We start from the raw sequence: 18,669 nt of genomic DNA on the forward strand, positions 1-18,669 counted from the left end.
GGACCCTTCGTGATATCCGAAAGAACTGCCGTAAGCGTGCCGACATTGTCTTTGCCTAAGAAGAATGGAATACATCGTCTAAAAGGACCTGGGTGGTTCCCTCTTCAATAAGAAGACTCGTGAGTAAATGAACTGGCTGGATATTGCCACTAACTCCGCTGGCTGCTCTCTCCGTCTTGCCCTTCACCCCCAAACAATACACACCTTGACAAGTTAAAACGCAACTCCACCAAAAGCCCAGAACCGCACACAATTCCACACACCCACATTACAACACTACACTACACTACACTACACTTACCTTCTCTATCTTCTTCCTCTCATTTTTTCCTATTTTTTGGAGAGTTGATAACGACTATTTTTTGTTCTTGGGACATATTGGATTAATGCCGTTTGGATTTAATACCTTTTTTGTTGGATATACCTTTTGTGTTGGATTAATGAACAACGAATTAATGAAGATTTGAAACTTTAAGGAACTGCCTCGTCTCATGCTTTTCACTTTTACAAACATTGACTGATTCACTGATATTTTCTTGCTGACGGTGTTTTGGGATTTAATATTTTTTTAAGATTGCAGTTCCCCCAATCACCACACCGTTACAGAATGGCGCCCAACGTGGGGCCGGAGATTGTTTTGTTTTATCTCTGAGCCCTTGATCTTCAACTGATCACTTATTTGTTTGAGAGTGGCTGCTTCGCTGTTTTTGCCTATGGAGTGACATTTGTGCCACCGTTTTTGAATTACTGAGTATGGAGTGACATTGGTGTCAAAAACATCTGAACATTTAAGTTTTGCATTTTGGATATTTTTTGAATTATTTGCTGTGCTGGACTTTGGATTAACTTTGCTGTGCTGGACATTGAAGCTCTGCTTGCCCTGCTGATCAGCCGCCGCGCTGAGCTTGCTTGAACTTTTTTGCTGTGCTGTTTTGGGACTTTGAAAAAAAAAAACACACACACACAGTAACTCAAGCACCACACACACCCTTTGCAATTTTCACTTAATTCATTACATTGATTCTTATACCTGTAACCTGATCATTCGCTGTGCATTCGTTGCTGCCCCTGCTGTGTCTTTTTGATATTGCTCTTGCATGTTGATAGCTGATATTTAGCACATGAATCAATTGATATCTTTCATCATGTCTTCCCCTACTCTTCCTACTGATTCACCCCCCAACATCTTACTCAACCCTCCTAACATAAATACACCTGTCCCTTCTTCAAACATAACTAATGTTCAGGTCTCCTCTGCACCCATACCACTTCAAAATCTACATACACCTGCCCCTTCTGCTCGCATACCTACTTCTAACACACATACTCATGACCCTGCTGCAGACAGGCCACTACATTCCATCTCCCTACTTGATCAGACAGTGGCTGAAATGTCTAATCCACTTTTAATCACCTGTGCTCCCTCCATTGCCCCTGTAACACATAGCATTTCCCCTGTGTACACCAGTGCTCAAGATGGAGTAGTTACTCATTCCACTTTTTCACTTGACCTCTCTGCCACAACCCCAGTGTCTGAGGATGGTTCTCCTTTGCCACTCCCAGGAGCACTTCCAACTCCAGGACGTGCATTAGGACAACTGGCAGAGCGTGCACAAGATAACTGGGAACAGGTCTACTTACTAGTTGAACAAAATCAGAGAGAAATCGGAGATGCAATGAAAAAACTCAGTGATCACATGCAGGGTAAATTTGATGAACATGCATCACAGTCTCAAGCTCACTTCGCCTACCTCACAACCACTGTGCTAACTATGCAAGACAAAATGGAAAGAGAACTAGATTCTATCATGAAAGCAATGAGAAAAGTAGCTGCTGAGGAGTGTGAAAAAGTACGAACTACCACAACTTCTGAACTAACATTTAATGTACAACAATTGCAACTTGAACTCCAAAGGGATTTTAAAGCATCTCAAATGACTATGTCTGACATAAATGGCAGGATGATGACTCAAGGAACACAACTGACTGAGTGCATGTCACTAGTGAACACCCTGACAGCCAGATTCGACTCCTTGTGTGATCAAGTGCAGAGAGTGGAGAACACTTCTCAGGACACACAGAGGCAAATGGGAGAATTGCAACGAAAAGTCACTCAAACCTCACATGTACCCGTTACGAGCCACACACAGGTCAGCTCTTCGGCACATGTCATTTCTCAACCTGCTGTGTCTTCTTCCTCTAGTGTACACTCTTCCAGAGTGGATCATATCAAGCTGATGAAAGTCTTTCCTACTTATGGAAAAAACGGAGACGACACAGACCCTGTGCTTTATTTGTCAAAATGTCAGGACTTTATTGCACTGCATCCTCTGACAGACGCTGACATTCTGGCCACATTCCGGACAGTTCTCCATGGTACCGCCAGGGACTGGTGGGAAATCACCCGTACTCAAGTTGGTACGTGGGAGGAGTTCAAGACTTCTTTCCTATCCGCATTTCTGGCCGAAGATTACCAAGATGAGCTGGCGGAGAGAGTGCGCACAAAAAAGCAACAAGACAAGGAGTCAATAAGAGATTTTGCTTATCCCTACAGAGCATTATGTAGGAGATGGAATTCGCTACTCACTGAGCAAGATATTGTGAAACTCATACTTAAGAATATCAAGCCTTACCTTGCCAGTCAACTTCGAGGACGTGTGAAAGATGTCGATGAGCTTGTCCGTCTTGGTCACCAATTGGAAAAGGACCACGAACACCAGCTAGAACAAGACCAAGCAAAACACATCAGATACAACCAACCACAACAGGTTTCAAACCCCTTACCACATTCAGCACAAAGCCGACCACCTCTGTTGTGCTGGAGGTGCAAAGGCACACACAATCCTGGTTCCTGCCCTCAACATAGCTCTCCTGTACACCACACTCGCCAACAACATTCACAACAACCACAACATAAACAGAAATCAAATCAGAAATCAAGTGGAAATGCAAATGCCCTTACTGCTGTTTCATCTAAGAGTGAGAAAAACACGCTTACCTCCTCTCCTTCCACGACTGCTCCCGCCATGGATTTGCCAGGTCCCCTTGCTCCTCAACAGCTGGTCGTGCCTGTGAACATAGGTTCCTGGTATGGGAAGGCTATCCTAGACACTGGTGCAAGCTGCACCCTATTACATGAATACCTGTGGTCCGATGTGCTGAAGTCCAAAGCACTTAACCCATGGACACAGGGTTCTTTGTACCTAGCAAATGGAGAGCTTGTAACACCACTTGGCTGGATGGATCTAGATCTTGGTGTTCATGGAAACGTGACTGACCTGTCAGTAGCTGTCCTTCCATCTGTGGCACTGGCATACGGAATTGTCCTGGGACTAGACTTCATATACCATAGCCAAATACAGTTGAATGTCTCAGACAACTCTTTCACGTTCAAAGCCAATCCATCCGCTGTCTTCTTCTTCCAACCCGGAAGTGCGCTAATCTCTACATTGTCCCCACAGTACCGGACACTACACACACACCACGTGTCGCTCATCAGTTCCATTCCACCTCCTCTGCTGTCCTTGCAACCACAACGCTTAAGCGTACAGGACTACATTGAGCGAGCAGTGTCAGCCGCTCAAATACCAGAGGATGGGAAACAACAGTTGTGTGACTTACTACTGAGCAACCCTGATGTGTGCACCCACCGCATTGGGAAAACAGAGGTGCTAAGACACGTCATCCACACTACCACCAACGTTGCTGTCAAACAAAAGCCATACCGCATGTCTCCCATCAAACAGGCCATCGTGAAGGACCATGTCCAAGAGATGTTGGCACAAGGCATCATCGAGCCATCACATTCTGGCTGGTCCTCCCCGGTTGTTCTGGTGCCTAAAAAGGATGGTGGGCATAGATTCTGCGTCGACTACCGACGGCTGAATAAGTTGACAGAGAGTGATGTTTTTCCACTACCTAACATTTCAGAGATTTTGGAGTCCTTGGCCGGATCCACAATCTTCTCTACCATTGATCTCAACTCTGGATACTGGCAAGTAGCCATGAGCAAGGAAAGCAAACCCATGACTGCTTTCATCACTCCATCTGGCTTGTATGAGTTCAAGGTGATGCCCTTCGGACTCAAGAATGCTCCTGCCACGTTCCAAAGGTTGATGGCTACTGTATTGGAGAGACTGAATGGGAAATGCTGCCTCGTTTATCTTGACGACATTTTATGCTTCTCGAACTCAGTCTCCCAACACTTCTCCGACCTCCAGGATGTCTTTGACTGTCTGTTCCGTGCTGGCCTGACGGTGAACCTCAAGAAGAGCCACTTCTGCCTGTCTGAGGTTAAATTCCTTGGACACATCGTGAATGCTGCTGGTGTCACTGCCGATCCGGACAAAGTGACCGCAATCATGAATTACCCGGTGCCCCAAAACCTTAAGGAGGTTCAAAGGTTTCTGGGACTCTCCGGTTGGTACCACCGGTTTGTCCCAGGCTTCTCCCAGATTGCCGAGCCACTGAACCACCTGAAGAAGAAGGACCAAAGCTTTGTCTGGACTGCAGCTTGCCAACAGGCATTTGAGAAACTGAAGGCATGTCTCACAACACCACCTGTTCTAGGTCACCCCATGCCTGACCTGCATTTTGTTGTCCACACCGACGCAAGTGATACTGGTCTTGGTGCAGTGCTCACACAACGCACAGGCCCTGAGACCGAGCATGTCATTGCGTTTGGAAGCAGAACTCTGAACAAAGCAGAACGGAATTACACCACAACAGAAAAGGAGTGCCTAGCAGTCATTTGGGCCCTTGAAAAGTGGCAGTATTATCTTGAGACAAAAATGTTCACAGTTATTACTGATCATGCTGCACTCCAATGGATCCTGACGTCTACGAAAACATCCAGTCGACTCCTGCGATGGGCTCTGCGACTGCAGAAGTTTGATTTCATTGTGGAATATCGCAAGGGAAAACTAAATGTAGTCCCCGATGCCCTCTCTCGTGTTCCACTTCCAGCTGGGTCGATTGCAACCGTTCAGATTCAGAAGGTAGACAGTTTCCCTCTGACTGCTGACATCCTGTACACAGAACAACACAATGACACACACATTCAAAACATCCTCAAGGCACTGGCAGAAAACGACCCAGAAATGCAGCAAGACTTCACTGTGATGGAAGACATGGTGTATCGAAAGACCACCAACAACGGCAAGACACTCCACCGCCTGTACATCCCGGCATCCTTGCGGGACGAGATCTTCCATTCCTACCATTCGTCACCTATTAGTGGACACTGCGGAACATTCAAAACGTACAAAAGACTCTATGACAGGGCTTACTGGCCAGGAATGTGGACGGACGTGAAACATCGGATTGCTTGTTGCCAGCGGTGTCAGACCAGAAAGGCTGACAACAAGAAGCCTGCCGGAAAAATTCAGCAGACAGAGGTGAAGAGACCCAATGAAATGGTGGGAGTGGACATCATGGGCCCTTTTCCTCGAAGCACAGAACAAAATGAGTACCTCATCGTCTTCGTTGATTACTACACCCGGTGGGTTGAGCTTTTCCCAACCAGAACAGCCACTGCACCAGTTGTTGCCAAACTCTTCAAGAGAGAAATTCTCACTCGCTGGGGAGTCCCTGACTTCATAGTCTCTGATAGAGGCTCTCAGTTTGTCTCCTCCCTGTTTAAAGAGCTCTGCAACAGTTGGGCAGTCACGCCAAAGCTCACAACAGCATACCATCCACAAACCAACATGACGGAACGTGTGAACAGAAATATCAAGGCCATGATTGCATCTTTTGTCGACGACAATCACAGAAGGTGGGATCAATACTTACCTGAATTTCGGTTCGCCTTGAACTCGTTTGTCCACGAGACAACAGGAGTTACCCCTGCGGAACTGCAGCTTGGACGCAAACTGCAGAGTCCAATGGACAAACTCCTGTCCAGTCACAGTTTGTGCCCTGATGATTCTTCCTACGATGTAGTAAAACATCTCAAAGACCTGCAAAACAAAGCAGAGCAAAGCAGTAAGATGGCAAAACGCAGACAACTGCGAAATTACAACAAAAACAGAAGAGATGTCACTTACCTGCCGAAGGACAGGGTCTGGGTGCGCAATCATCCTCAGTCTTCTGCAGCACGCTACTTCTCGGCCAAGCTGGCTCCAAAATGGAAAGGCCCGTACAGAATTGTCCGGCAGTTGGGTCCTGTGAATTTCCAGGTGGTCCGGGAGGACACTGGAGAGGACCTCTGCACTATTCACGTACACAACCTTAAGCCATGCTTTCCAACAGCTGCGGAGCTGGATGCCCGGGAGAGGGAAGGTCTTCGGACACTCTTCGAGGAATCGTCGGATGAAGAAGACTTCCCTGGCTTCCAAGATTGACCCTCACAACCTACGGTTGTTCTTCCATGGGGGGGAGAATGTGACGGTCTGTCTTCTTCCCCTCCCCCGCTCACCTGCGCTGAGCTCGGAGCTCGTCCCAATTAAGCGCAGCTGAGCGCAATTGCAATCAGTGTGGCATTCTAGTTTCCTCTTGTTTCTTAAACTCCCCTCACTCACTCCAAAATGAGAGCAGTAACACGCACACACGCACACAACACACCTAATATTCGTGAGCCCGAGTATCCAGCCTGGAATCTAACACAATTACGTTTGACACTATTGCTACGGACCCTTCGTGATATCCGAAAGAACTGCCGTAAGCGTGCCGACATTGTCTTTGCCTAAGAAGAATGGAATACATCGTCTAAAAGGACCTGGGTGGTTCCCTCTTCAATAAGAAGACTCGTGAGTAAATGAACTGGCTGGATATTGCCACTAACTCCGCTGGCTGCTCTCTCCGTCTTGCCCTTCACCCCCAAACAATACACACCTTGACAAGTTAAAACGCAACTCCACCAAAAGCCCAGAACCGCACACAATTCCACACACCCACATTACAACACTACACTACACTACACTACACTTACCTTCTCTATCTTCTTCCTCTCATTTTTTCCTATTTTTTGGAGAGTTGATAACGACTATTTTTTGTTCTTGGGACATATTGGATTAATGCCGTTTGGATTTAATGCCCTTTTTGTTGGATTTACCTTTTTGTGTTGGATTAATGAACAACGAATTAATGAAGATTTGAAACTTTAAGGAACTGCCTCGTCTCATGCTTTTCACTTTTACAAACATTGACTGATTCACTGATATTTTTTTGCTGACGGTGTTTTGGGATTTAATATTTTTTTAAGATTGCAGTTCCCCCAATCACCACACCGTTACAAAGTAAGTAGCCTACACAGTAAGTGTAGGTGATCAACCAGGCTATTGAAAAAGAAGTAGGCCTTGGCTGTGGCTTAAACGGCTGGGGAACTGTGTTTGATTCTGGCCTGAGGTCATTCCCAGGGGTGATAGTGAAACAAAATTCTTTTTCCCCTGCTCTAACGACGACGACAAGATACTGCAAGTGACGTAACGTAGGCCTATTTTGACACATTATTCAAACATTTAATAGCCTGTGTATGACCATTATTCAAGCCTGATAGTAGAAGAAAACCGTGAACCTGTAACACTCTCTGATATAAGAATAACCTAATGGCTAATTATTATCAATGTTTTTATTTTTGCCAACTCTGTCAAGCCTGAAATCAGGCATGGAGCCTGAATACGATCAGCCCTGCATTCCCCATTCACTTATGACTTTCTCGTACTGTCCTATGAATTGAAGGTGTAAAAGCTCCTAAAATTTCTAAATTCATAAAAAAGAAAGAAATTTACAGTATATGCAATGCAGTTTCAATATCAGTAGTATTGCTGAATCTTTGCTGACTTTTTTCTATGGACATATAGTACAGTCAGAGAGAGTAGAGAGAGAGAGGTTCCATTGGCCCATTGTTTCCGGGTTCTATTATTGGGGGGGAAATGCCCCTTTAGGCAGACCTAGGCAGACCTGAGGACTGTTCTATTCAATGCTAGGAGCATTATGACACGCCCCTTTAGGCAGACCAGAACCTGGTCATGTTAGGTGCCCATAGAAACCTATTATGTTGGCATATCTCTATACTTAAAGAATCTCTGGTACAGTAGTGATCCTTGGCCAAGGGCTGAGTGCATTTAAGGACTTGAGGCAAAGATGCGCTCGGCCTCCTCTGACCCATAGACTCCCTCTCACTCCTCCACGCATGGGTGACCTGGGGGTCAGGAGAGAGAGGATGGAGGAAAGGACATGCTTGCAAAAATCTGGAAAGACTCTCCCTCCTTGTCCTTGTCGGGGTGTGTGTGTGTGTGTGTGTGTGTGTGTGTGTGTGTGTGTGTGTGTGTGTGTGTGTGTGTGTGTGTGTGTGTGTGTGTGTGTGTGTGTGTGTGGATGTGTGTGTGTGTGTGTGTGTGGATGTGTGTGTGTGTGTGTGTGTGTGTGTGTGTGTGTGTGTGGAAGTGGATGTGTGTGCGTGTGTGTGGGTGTGGGTGCGTGGGTGTTTGTCAATGAATCCCAAACTCTCATTCCTCCCCTGTCTGTGTGTCTATACAAGAACACTGTGTGCATGGTCAGTGTGTCTGACAAGGTTTCCGCAATCAGGGAAATGTCCAACAGACAGCTTAATGTGGGGCTTCCCAAACGTAACCATGATAAAGCCGCCCTGGTATACTGGTAGATTCCAGCCAAGGCCCCCTTTACATGGGTCGTGCAACACTATTTTTTTCTGTGCACCTCCTTTCACAATCATAGTCTAAGTCTGTGTGTCAGGCCCCCATTCAGATATGTAAAATAATAATAGTAGACATTTTCAGAGATGCTGTAGATAATTATAATGCAGTTCTTAACAAATGAGCATGTTGTTTAGCTTATTTTTTTGCTTACATTGGTGTACATTAAGTAGTATTACATTATTGATTTTGTTTTGTTCCAACTTGCCGCGGGCCCCCTAGCACTAGCACCCTTTCGAGCCCCCCCCTGGGGTCCCTGGCCCCCTCTTTGCTAGCCACTGGCTTAATCTCTCTCCATCCCCTATTCCTCCCTGTCTGTCTCCCCAGAGGACACCGTGTACATGGACAACGATGAGGAGAGGGAGGAGTACGTGCTGAACGACACTGGGAGAATCTACTACGGCACGGAGAAGCAGATCGGAGCTCGCACCTGGAATTTCGGACAGGTGAGGAGTGAGGCCGAGGAGGAGGTGGAGATGGAGGAGGAGGAGGAGGGCGAGGATGAATAGAAGGAGGAGGAGGAGGAGGAAAGGGAGGAGGAGGAAGAAGAAAAGGAGGAGGAGAGGGGAAGAAGGAGGAACTGGAGGAGGAGGAGGAGGTGGAATGAGGCTGAGGGGGAGGTGGAGGTGGAAGAAGAGGAGGAGGAGGAAGAGGAGGTGAAGGACGAGGAGAAGGAGGAGGAGTAAGACAGAGGAGGAGGACGAGGATGAGGAGGAAGAGGAGTGAGGTGGAGGAGGAGGAGGTGGATTAGGATGATGTTGAAGAGCAGGAGGTGTGAGGTGGTGGAAGATGAGGATGAGGAGGAGGATGATAAAGAGGAGGTGGAGGAGGAGGAAGAAGAAGAAGAGGAGTAAGAGGAGAGGAGAAGATGAGGGAGGAGGAAGAGAAGGAGGATGAAGAGGAGGAGGTGGTGGAGGATGAGGAGGAGGAAGAGGAGGAGGAGGAGGGAAGACCTCCTAAAATTCTCTGCTAAGAGTCTTGTGCTAGGCATGCACTTTGTGCAGCGCGCAAGACTCACTGACTGTGGAGGCAGATGGTGTCAGATTGTGTCAGAAGTGGGTAATTAGTTTAGTTTAGTTTAGTTGAGTTGAGTTGAGTTGAGTTGAGTTGAGTTGAGTTGAGTTGAGTTGAGTTGAGTTGAGTTGAGTTGAGTTGAGTTGAGTTGAGTTGAGTTGAGTTGAGTTGAGTTGAGTTGAGTTGAGTTGAGTTGAGTTGAGTTGAGTTGAGTTGAGTTGAGTTGAGTTGAGTTGAGTTGAGTTTAGTTTATTAGTATTCCTCCAAATTGCACTCTTGTCTCACATTTGAGTCCAACTCTTCTTCCCTCCTTTGTCTTCAACCACCTTACTACCCCGCCCACAATCACCATTTTCTTAGCTCCACTGAATGATGTAGCACTAGCAACTCCTATCAAAATATTAATGACATCGCCCTTGTAAATGTGGACAGGGCCAGATTAACGCACAGGCTAGATATGGCTGCAGCCTAGAGGTAGGGGCCCCCACCAGCCCCCTGAGTGGTCAACACTTTGCTGTATTTTAGATGTAGTATTGAAAAAAGATATCTCTTATACTCATCTCTTATATGTCTTATACTCCTCTCCGTAGTTAGCAGACTTAATGTATAGCTCGTAATTATGACATTTATGTACTTTTGTCAAGATTTTTTCCCTACAGGGGGCCTATCGCAACCTGTAGCCCAGGGGCCCCAGGCCATCTTAATCTGGCCTTGACTGTGGATAATAAGGTCTTCAATATCTCTTCATTCTGTTCCATCAGTTCGACAAGGATATCCTCCATGCCTGCCTGTACATTCTGGAGAACAGCGACGTGAAGCCGTCCGGCAGAGGGGATGCAGTGAATGTCGTCAGGGTCATTTCTGCTATGGTGAGTCCTGCTAGTCACAGTCAGTGTGTGTGTGTGTGTGTGTGTGTGTGTGTGTGTGTGTGTGTGTGTGTGTGTGTGTGTGTGTGTGTGTGTGTGTGTGTGTGTGTGTGTGTGTGTGTGTGTGTGTGTGTGTGTGTGTGTGTGTGTGTGTGTGTGTGTGTGTGTGTGTGTGTGTGTGTGTGTGTGTGTGTGTGTTTGATCAGTCTGCTGGTCCATAATTAAGACTGAATAGATAAATATTATCGTGATCACTATCAATCTTGCTCAGCCCTACATCAGTGACCCCTAACACACTCACTCACTCATCAAGGCATGATCAAACGTAGTTTTATCAGAGACGTTCTTAATGCAGAATTTTAGAATAGAGAATCTTTGGTTTTATTTCTGATTCTGCAACACTAGCTCATCAGTCGTCATGACAACCCAACACAACAAATCACAACAAAACCACGTAACAAGCACATATCAATTTGTCATGCTGAAATTTCACAATATCTGTACTCTCCCTACATAGTTATTACGTAGTAGACATACAGTACTTCTCCTTTCCCTTGCTTACTCAGCACAATAAGGGTAGCTGACATGGGTGGAGACAAAGGGGTCAGTTGCCCAGGCCCCAGGGAGAATTGGGTCCCCATTGCATTGTAGGTGTTTACAGAGGGGCCCCTTCAGATGATTATGACTGGTCAAGGCTGTCAGCAGCCCTGACTAATACAGCACTACTAAGTGTCATGCTGAAATGTCATAATATCTGTACAATCACCCGTTACTCAGGATGTTATTACGTAGTAGCTATTACGTAGTAGACAAACACTTCTCCTTTCCCTTGCTGGGGTGCATTTCTCGAAAGCGTAGTTGTTAGCCGTTAGCAACTTTGGTCGTTGCCAATGGGAAATTGCATTGGGGGGGAGATGGGGTGGCCCAGAATTGGGTCCCCAATTGCATTGCAGATATTAACAGAGGAGCCCCATCAGATGATTTTGTGCCGGGCCTGGTCAAGGCTATCAGAATCCCTGACTAATATAGCACTAGTAAGTGTCATGCTGAAATGTCATAATATCTGTATAACCACCCACTGCCCACGATGCTAGTTATTACGTAGTAGACATGCAGTACTTCTCCTTTCCCTTGCTGATTAGGGAGTGACGTGTACTACTACTGAGTGAGTTTGTGTTGTTTTGTGGTTTGCAGATCAACTCTCCAGATGACATGGGCGTGCTGGAGGGGAACTGGTCGGGGAACTACGTGGGCGGCACGTCTCCCACGGCCTGGAGCGGCAGCGTGGACATCCTGAGGAAGTACTACCAGGGGGGAGGCATGCCCGTCAAGTACGGCCAGTGCTGGGTCTTCTCCGGAGTCACCACCACCGGTACGGGACAGAGAAACACAAGACGAGCAAGAGACACAGGCAGGCAGGCAGGCAGGCAGGCAGGCAGGCAGGCAGGCAGGCAGGCAGAAAGGAAAGAAAGAAAGAAAGAAAGAAAGAAAGAAAGAAAGAAAGAAAGAAAGAAAGAAAGAAAGAAAGAAAGAAAGCAAGAAAGAAAGCAAGAGAGAGAGGGGGAGACAGAAACAGACAGACAGACAGACAGACAGACAGACAGACAGACAGACAGACAGACAGACAGACAGACAGACAGACAGACAGACAGACAGACAGACAGACAGACAGACAGACAGCAGGCAAGCAGAATGAAAGACAGAAAGAGAAAGAGAAAAAGAGAGATTTCACTATTTTGTGTCTGTCTGTTTTGCTTTAAATATCTGTATTATGTCATATACTATTTTTGAGGATAATTGTATTATGAGAGAGAGAGAGAGAGAGAGAGAGAGAGAGAGACAGAGAGAGAGAGAGAGAGAGAGAGACAGAGAGAGAGAGAGAGAGAGAGAGAGAGAATCTGTGTTTTACTTAGACAGAAATGCCTTTTCAAAATAGCCAGCGATTGATGCTATGTGGGGAGGTGGCTACAACAGGTGCATAAGTAAGGATACAGCTGTAGCTGTGACCTCTGCACACACACACCACACACACACACACACACACACACACACACACACACACACACACACACACACACACACACACACACACACACACACAGAGAATGTGTGTTTGTAAGGGACCATGTCTGTTCCCTTCTACCCCCTCCAGACCATTACCTTCACTACCCCACCTCACCCCACGCGCACCCTTCACTCTCCCATCTGTTGTACAGCCTAGTGTAGCGTTTCTCAACAGGGGCTCTACAGGCCCCCAGGGGGCATTGGAGAGCCCTAGGGGGGGCGTTGAGAAGCATACAGTTGAGAGGGTGGCGGTGCCTAGTTCCCATTGGGGTTCATTAGTCTGTTATATTTTGTAGGCTATACTAAGGGGGTATTGGCAGGCTTCTGATTAGGTCAAGGGGGTGTTGGGAGGCTTACGATGAGTCACAGGGGGGCATTTATTCAAAAAAGGTTGAGAACTTCAGGCCTAGTGGGTCTGGGCCATTAATAGCCGACCTCAGACCCTCACAGGACTCCGCGATAGCCAGGGCCCCCTGTCGAGATGACCCAGGCTGCATTCCAGCCATACCTCACCTCACTCGCCGCACTACTGCCCTCTCACCCAAGCCACCACACCACACATCACACCACATACCACACCACATCACATACATACCACACCATATCACATACATACCACACTACATCACACAACCACCACCGCACCTTTAGTCCAACCCAGTGGTTCATCGCAACCTTTATTTGAACAAATGCCCCCTGGTCCTCATCATAAGCCTCCCAACGCCCCCTTGACCTCATCATAAGCCTGCCAACGCCCCCCTTAGTATTAAAAAATAAAATGGACTAATGCCCCCCAATGGCAACTAAGCACCGCCCCCTCTCAGCTGTAGCCTATCCTTCTCAATGCGCCCCCCTAGAGCTCTTCAATGCCCCCTGGGGGGCTGTACACCCCATGTTGAGAAACACTAGTCTAAACTCACCCCAATTCAACTCACTCTACCCCCCCTCCGTGCCACTGATATGACTCAGTCATGAACTCCCCCCACGGCCTCTCGCTGTTTCCCTCTGCAGCACAGGAGCTGCTCTCGTAGTGAAACATAAACAAACCATTTACTACAGTTTGTGTGAGCTGAGCACGGACAGGGCCATGGAATAATAAACTCTTCTGTAATGTGTGGTTGATGTGTTTGAGGAGTGTTTACGGTGCAGTTAATGCTTTTGAACACTCCCAGAAGCACAATAGGCTCAAGTCATATCAAGTCCACCCATAGGTCCCCTTGTACTGTCAGTGAAATATGTAACATATTTAACAGGGTTTTTGAGGCCCATTGCTTTCTTATTATTTATTTTTTCCCTTTTTACTACTACTGAGGCGTGTGCACTGCACTGTTAAATGCAAATGAGTAGGATAGAAATAAATGGATAGTAGGCCTATCCCACAGACACACCCCCTGCTCTGGAATGGTTGAAGTGTGAGAGGTCAACGTTTTCTCATGTGATGGACTGCTAAGTTACATAAGAGCAGATGTGAACCTTTTCACTGTGCTCTCCACAATAACCACTCAACTACCCCCCCTCTCTCTGTTTTCCTCTGTACCCTTCTGCTCTTTTCTCCTCTTCTTCTTCCTCCTCTTCTTCTTCATCCTCCTCATCTTCTTCCTCCTCTTCCACCTCCTCTTCCTCCTCTTCTTCATTTTCCTCCTCCTCCTCCTCCTTCTCCTCCTCCTCCTCTTCCTCCTCTCAGTGCTTAGGTGCCTGGGTATCCCTGCCCGCAGCGTCACCAACTTCCAGTCGGCCCATGACACTGACGTCTCCTTGACGACAGACGTGTACTTCGATGAGAACATGGAGCCGATTCCCCACCTCAACTCTGACTCAGTGTGGTGAGGCGTCATTCACACCCTCTCGGTGGAGGGTTACACAGACAGACAGGCTGATACTGGCCTCTTAACCCATTGATGCCTGATGTTGCGTTGCTCAACATTGGCCCTGGCGCCTGGATCTGCATTACGCAACATTCAGGCTCATGAAATTTGAGACAACTTTATCAAAAATTTCTGTTCGTTTGAGATGAATGAATACATTCTAATGAAAGGTGAGGGTCTTAGCGTTTAAATGCAACTTAGTGCATATTTTTATGTGCTTCAGAAGCTGAGATATTTAGGTTTTTATAGGCTAGGGCAGCTTTTCTTAAAAAGGGCTCAGGCATTCAGCACCCTTTTTTTGCAGGTGCCTTAGGCGTCAATGGGTTAATGACCCGCCGGCACGGTGTAGTTACACATTTTAATGACCACACTACCTGCTTAAAGGGGCTCCAGGTAGGATTAAAAGTTTAATTAATCGTGGTCCCGAGTCAGGCAATGCTTATGCGAGTCTTTAGTAAGTGAACGATGGATCTCGCAGCCACTTCCACGGCCCACTGTCAGAAAACCCCACAAGCAACTTTTGACAGCGTCAGACGGAACGAGTGTCGTGGGAAACACTTTTTTATCTAAAACATCGCTTTACATACCGTATTCAGATTTGTATCAACTGCTGGCATTCCGTGATGAAAAACAGTCTCACAGCGAGTTTATTTGAACAGCATTTTTTCATTACGGTGTAGATTTTGAGACAGGCATGCCACGGGCGCCGCGCAAATGACGTCATCCTACCTAGTGCCCCATTAAAAACAATTGCGGAAATGATTTGTGAACCTATGTGGCTAAATCAGGTCAAAATCGGATATTATCTAATTAATTTACTGGATGCACTTTGGGTGACACATGCAGTACTGATACTAGCCCTCAGTTAGCTAGTTATCAGCAAATTCAAAATGTCACAGGATATTTGATATAGGACTGATGTGCAACCGATGTGCGGACCCCTTCTATCTCAACAGTTTGTGGACACCGCAGCAAATATGTAACCACTACAATGTGGTTGTGACTTGTCATTCTTTTTTTGGTAATTGATGATACCGTATCTCTACTCTATTTTAATACAGCAGCACACATCCATTCTAAACATTTAAAAAATGTTTAAAAAAAAACAAGTTTAAACAGGACTTCAGAGACTGAGAAGCACCCCAGCCGCTCCGGGCGAGGCCACACTAAGTTTAGAAGGGGATATAAGGCCACAGATGATTGGTCAGAAGGCCCCGCAGACCTGATGGAATAGCTAAGCTCAGTCTCAGCTAAATACGTTGCAGGGCGAATGTAAGCAGGAATAAATGGAATGTGTTATGGAAACAGTGATCAGTGGATAAGACACAGTCACACTTCGGCTTTGCACTGTCTCACTCTCACTTCTTTTCTTCCTTACACCATCTTCTTCTCTCGTATATCCCTTCTCCTTCTCTCTGTCTGCCCTTCTCTCATCTTGAGTATCCCCCCCCCTCTCTCTCTCTGTCTTTTTCTCTCTCTCTCCATATCTCTTTCCCACTTCAGGAACTTCCATGTGTGGAACGACTGCTGGATGGCCCGTCCCGACCTCCCACCAGGTATGGGCGGTTGGCAAGCGGTGGACTCCACCCCCCAGGAGACCAGCCAGGGCACCTTTCGCTGCGGCCCCGCCTCCGTCACCGCTATCCGCACCGGACAGGTGTACCTCAAGCACGACACCCCCTTCGTCTTCGCCGAGGTGAGCCATGGCCTGATTATCATTGACTTTCAAATCTCTGTTTCGAGACTTTCGAGAGGTCTGACCCCTTGCGTAGCGATTAACGTTTCCCAAACGGCATGGTTGACACGCCTCCCTCGGTTTGCTATTGGTAGAGGCCAGAAAAGGCTGTGCCGAGGCTTAAACCAAAGATTTTCTTAGTCCCAATAGAACATCTCTGCTTACAGTAAACCAAAGATTTTCTTAGTCCCAATAGAACATCTCTGCTTACAGTAAACCACGTCACTGTCTTGAACACGCCTCTACCGAAGGCCGTTGGAGCTGCTCAAAGTTGATTGGTGCCTAACAAAGTGGATGGAGTTCCCAAATTTCTCCGGAGCTCAAAAACAATATGTATATTGCTTGTGGCCTGACTAGAAGCAACGTTGAAGGTGTTGCGTCACTAGGAGGGCGTGGCGTGGCTAGTGGCTCCACTGTCTGTAGTAGTGCCTAGAGATAGGACCGAGCCACTAATTTGCAAGTCATGATTAAGTCTCAAGTCTTTCCAGTCAAGAATGAGTCAAGTCTTAAGTTAGGATGCACGCCTTTGCCGAGGTGAGCGGCTCTATTGCCTGTAGGAGTGCCCTATCCTGGTGGCCCGCCCGCCCGCCTGCCTGAATACTTCTGATCATACGTACTCATGGTCTGGATGCTCTTTTCTGGGGAGGGTTTAGTCCGCTACCAGGCAGCCGGCCAATAAGCAACCAATGAGGTGAGAGCTGTCCAATCGTTTCAAACCAGAAATGAGTGCAATCCTCCCGCCCTTCTAATCATGTCAGGTCAAAACAACCTCCAGACCATGAATACAAATGAAGAGAAGTAATATGGGCGGTTCATACCAGGCTCTTAGTGCCCAGAGATGGGGCCAAGTCACTCATTTGCAAGTCACGATTAAGTCTCAAGTCTTTCCAATCAAGTATGAGTCAAATCACAAGTTAAGATACACGTCTTTGCTGAGGTGAGCGGCTCCATTGCCTCTAGTAGTGCCTACTCTACCAGCAATACCCCCTTGACCTCACCGTTACACTACTATGACATTATACAGGGCCTTTTGCTTTTCTGGTAACAGAAAATGTACATGTATAACGGCGTGTTTTAACAGGCAAATTATGATATAGGTCAATTATTGTTGTTGGTAGGTTTCCTATAGTAGAGTATCTGTCTATGAAAAAGTGAAAAGATTGTGGTGGAATATCTTCACTCTTCTGCAAGAAGTGAACCACGGTGAAATACTCCGGTGCATGAAACCAAAGCACTCATACTGTACGCATAACCACCACCACCATCAACAACACCCCTGTTGCCTTCTCCGCTAACTTCTTCTCTTTGCGCTCAAGTGTCTATGACATTACAGTAAAGCCAGTCTGTGCTTGTCTTCTGAATTTAGTGTAGTATTTGCATGTGAAAGTGCAGCAGACCAAGCCCTGAGCTTTGATTTTATGCCAGATACCGAGGCTCCTTTTTTACGGGTCTGTGGAAATCGGAACATGCCTCGGGTGTTTGTGAAGCAGGATGACGGATCTAATGTCTTTTTTGGCATCTTTACCAAAACAACACATCCATTTTACAAGGTGCATTAGCCATTGGAACTGTGGTTTGATTAACCAAGGAACACAGAGAGATTCTGTGCCTTGCATCTGTGTGACCCAACAAGTAAAAGTATTATAAAAATCGGCACGCCGAATAGAAAAATAAATGATAACCAGAAAATGTATTCATATATACAGTATACATACAATACAATAACTACACAAAGTGTTCTGTTGCTGTATGTTTTGATAAGATAAGATACAGGACAAACATGATGGAAATGTCCCATTCTTTTGAAAATCTGTGGTTGGTAAAACCGAGTTAGTTCCCCCAACATCCGTTGTAAATATGTCCTATTGCAACAGTCAGGAACAATACAAATGTCTGTCTGAGAACACTCGTGTTTAGAGAACTCAGACTGCATCGAACTCCGAATTTGTGTTTCAGAACCCTGATTTGTTTACCCGTTCTATTTCACTTTCCCGGGGCGGAGGTCGGGATTTTGCCGAGTCCCGACCACAGATGAACAAGCCATAAGTCCCTCCCCCCTCCATTACATGTGCACCGCCACCTGCAAATACTTATAAGCATTAGGGATCTATATGGACGCCAGGGACCAGCAGCGGTTTTTCATTTTGGAACGCTTGTAAATGGCTTTTTATACATCCCACCGCATCTACACTGCATTCTAACAGACCACCCACGCCACACACACCCTCAACCCTTGCTGACTGATGGTGCTCCATCATTTTGGAGTTTATTTCCAAAAAAAACCCAGAAAGTTTAACTGGAATACACATACATTTAGTCAGATACTGTTGTATCTCTGGTTATTCTATAATAGGGATGGGGATGGTTTTCACTCAAGGGCCACTTCAAATTTGATGAAGTCCTCCAAGGGCCGTACTATGAACACAAATCAGCATTTCCCCCTGCACTTTAGGCCTACTGTATATTGAAGG

The 18,669-nt window shown here is 46.5% G+C and overlaps 1 protein-coding gene across 1 annotated transcript in view; it reads left to right on the forward strand.

The window, feature by feature from the left end:
- tgm1l1 (transglutaminase 1 like 1) overlaps positions 1–18,669 on the forward strand; it is a 45,846-nt gene that overhangs the window by 19,315 nt on the left and 7,862 nt on the right. Inside the window, exons 5-9 of the mRNA XM_063218588.1 lie at positions 8,982–9,100; positions 10,430–10,537; positions 11,729–11,906; positions 14,283–14,421; positions 15,967–16,159. Of these exons, the coding sequence (XP_063074658.1) occupies positions 8,982–9,100; positions 10,430–10,537; positions 11,729–11,906; positions 14,283–14,421; positions 15,967–16,159 (737 nt within the window). The remainder of the gene's footprint in view (positions 1–8,981; positions 9,101–10,429; positions 10,538–11,728; positions 11,907–14,282; positions 14,422–15,966; positions 16,160–18,669) is intronic.

The sequence above is a fragment of the Engraulis encrasicolus genome, chromosome 16 (genome assembly GCF_034702125.1).
Source record: "Engraulis encrasicolus isolate BLACKSEA-1 chromosome 16, IST_EnEncr_1.0, whole genome shotgun sequence".
In the NCBI taxonomy this organism is placed as follows: Eukaryota; Metazoa; Chordata; class Actinopteri; order Clupeiformes; family Engraulidae; genus Engraulis; species Engraulis encrasicolus.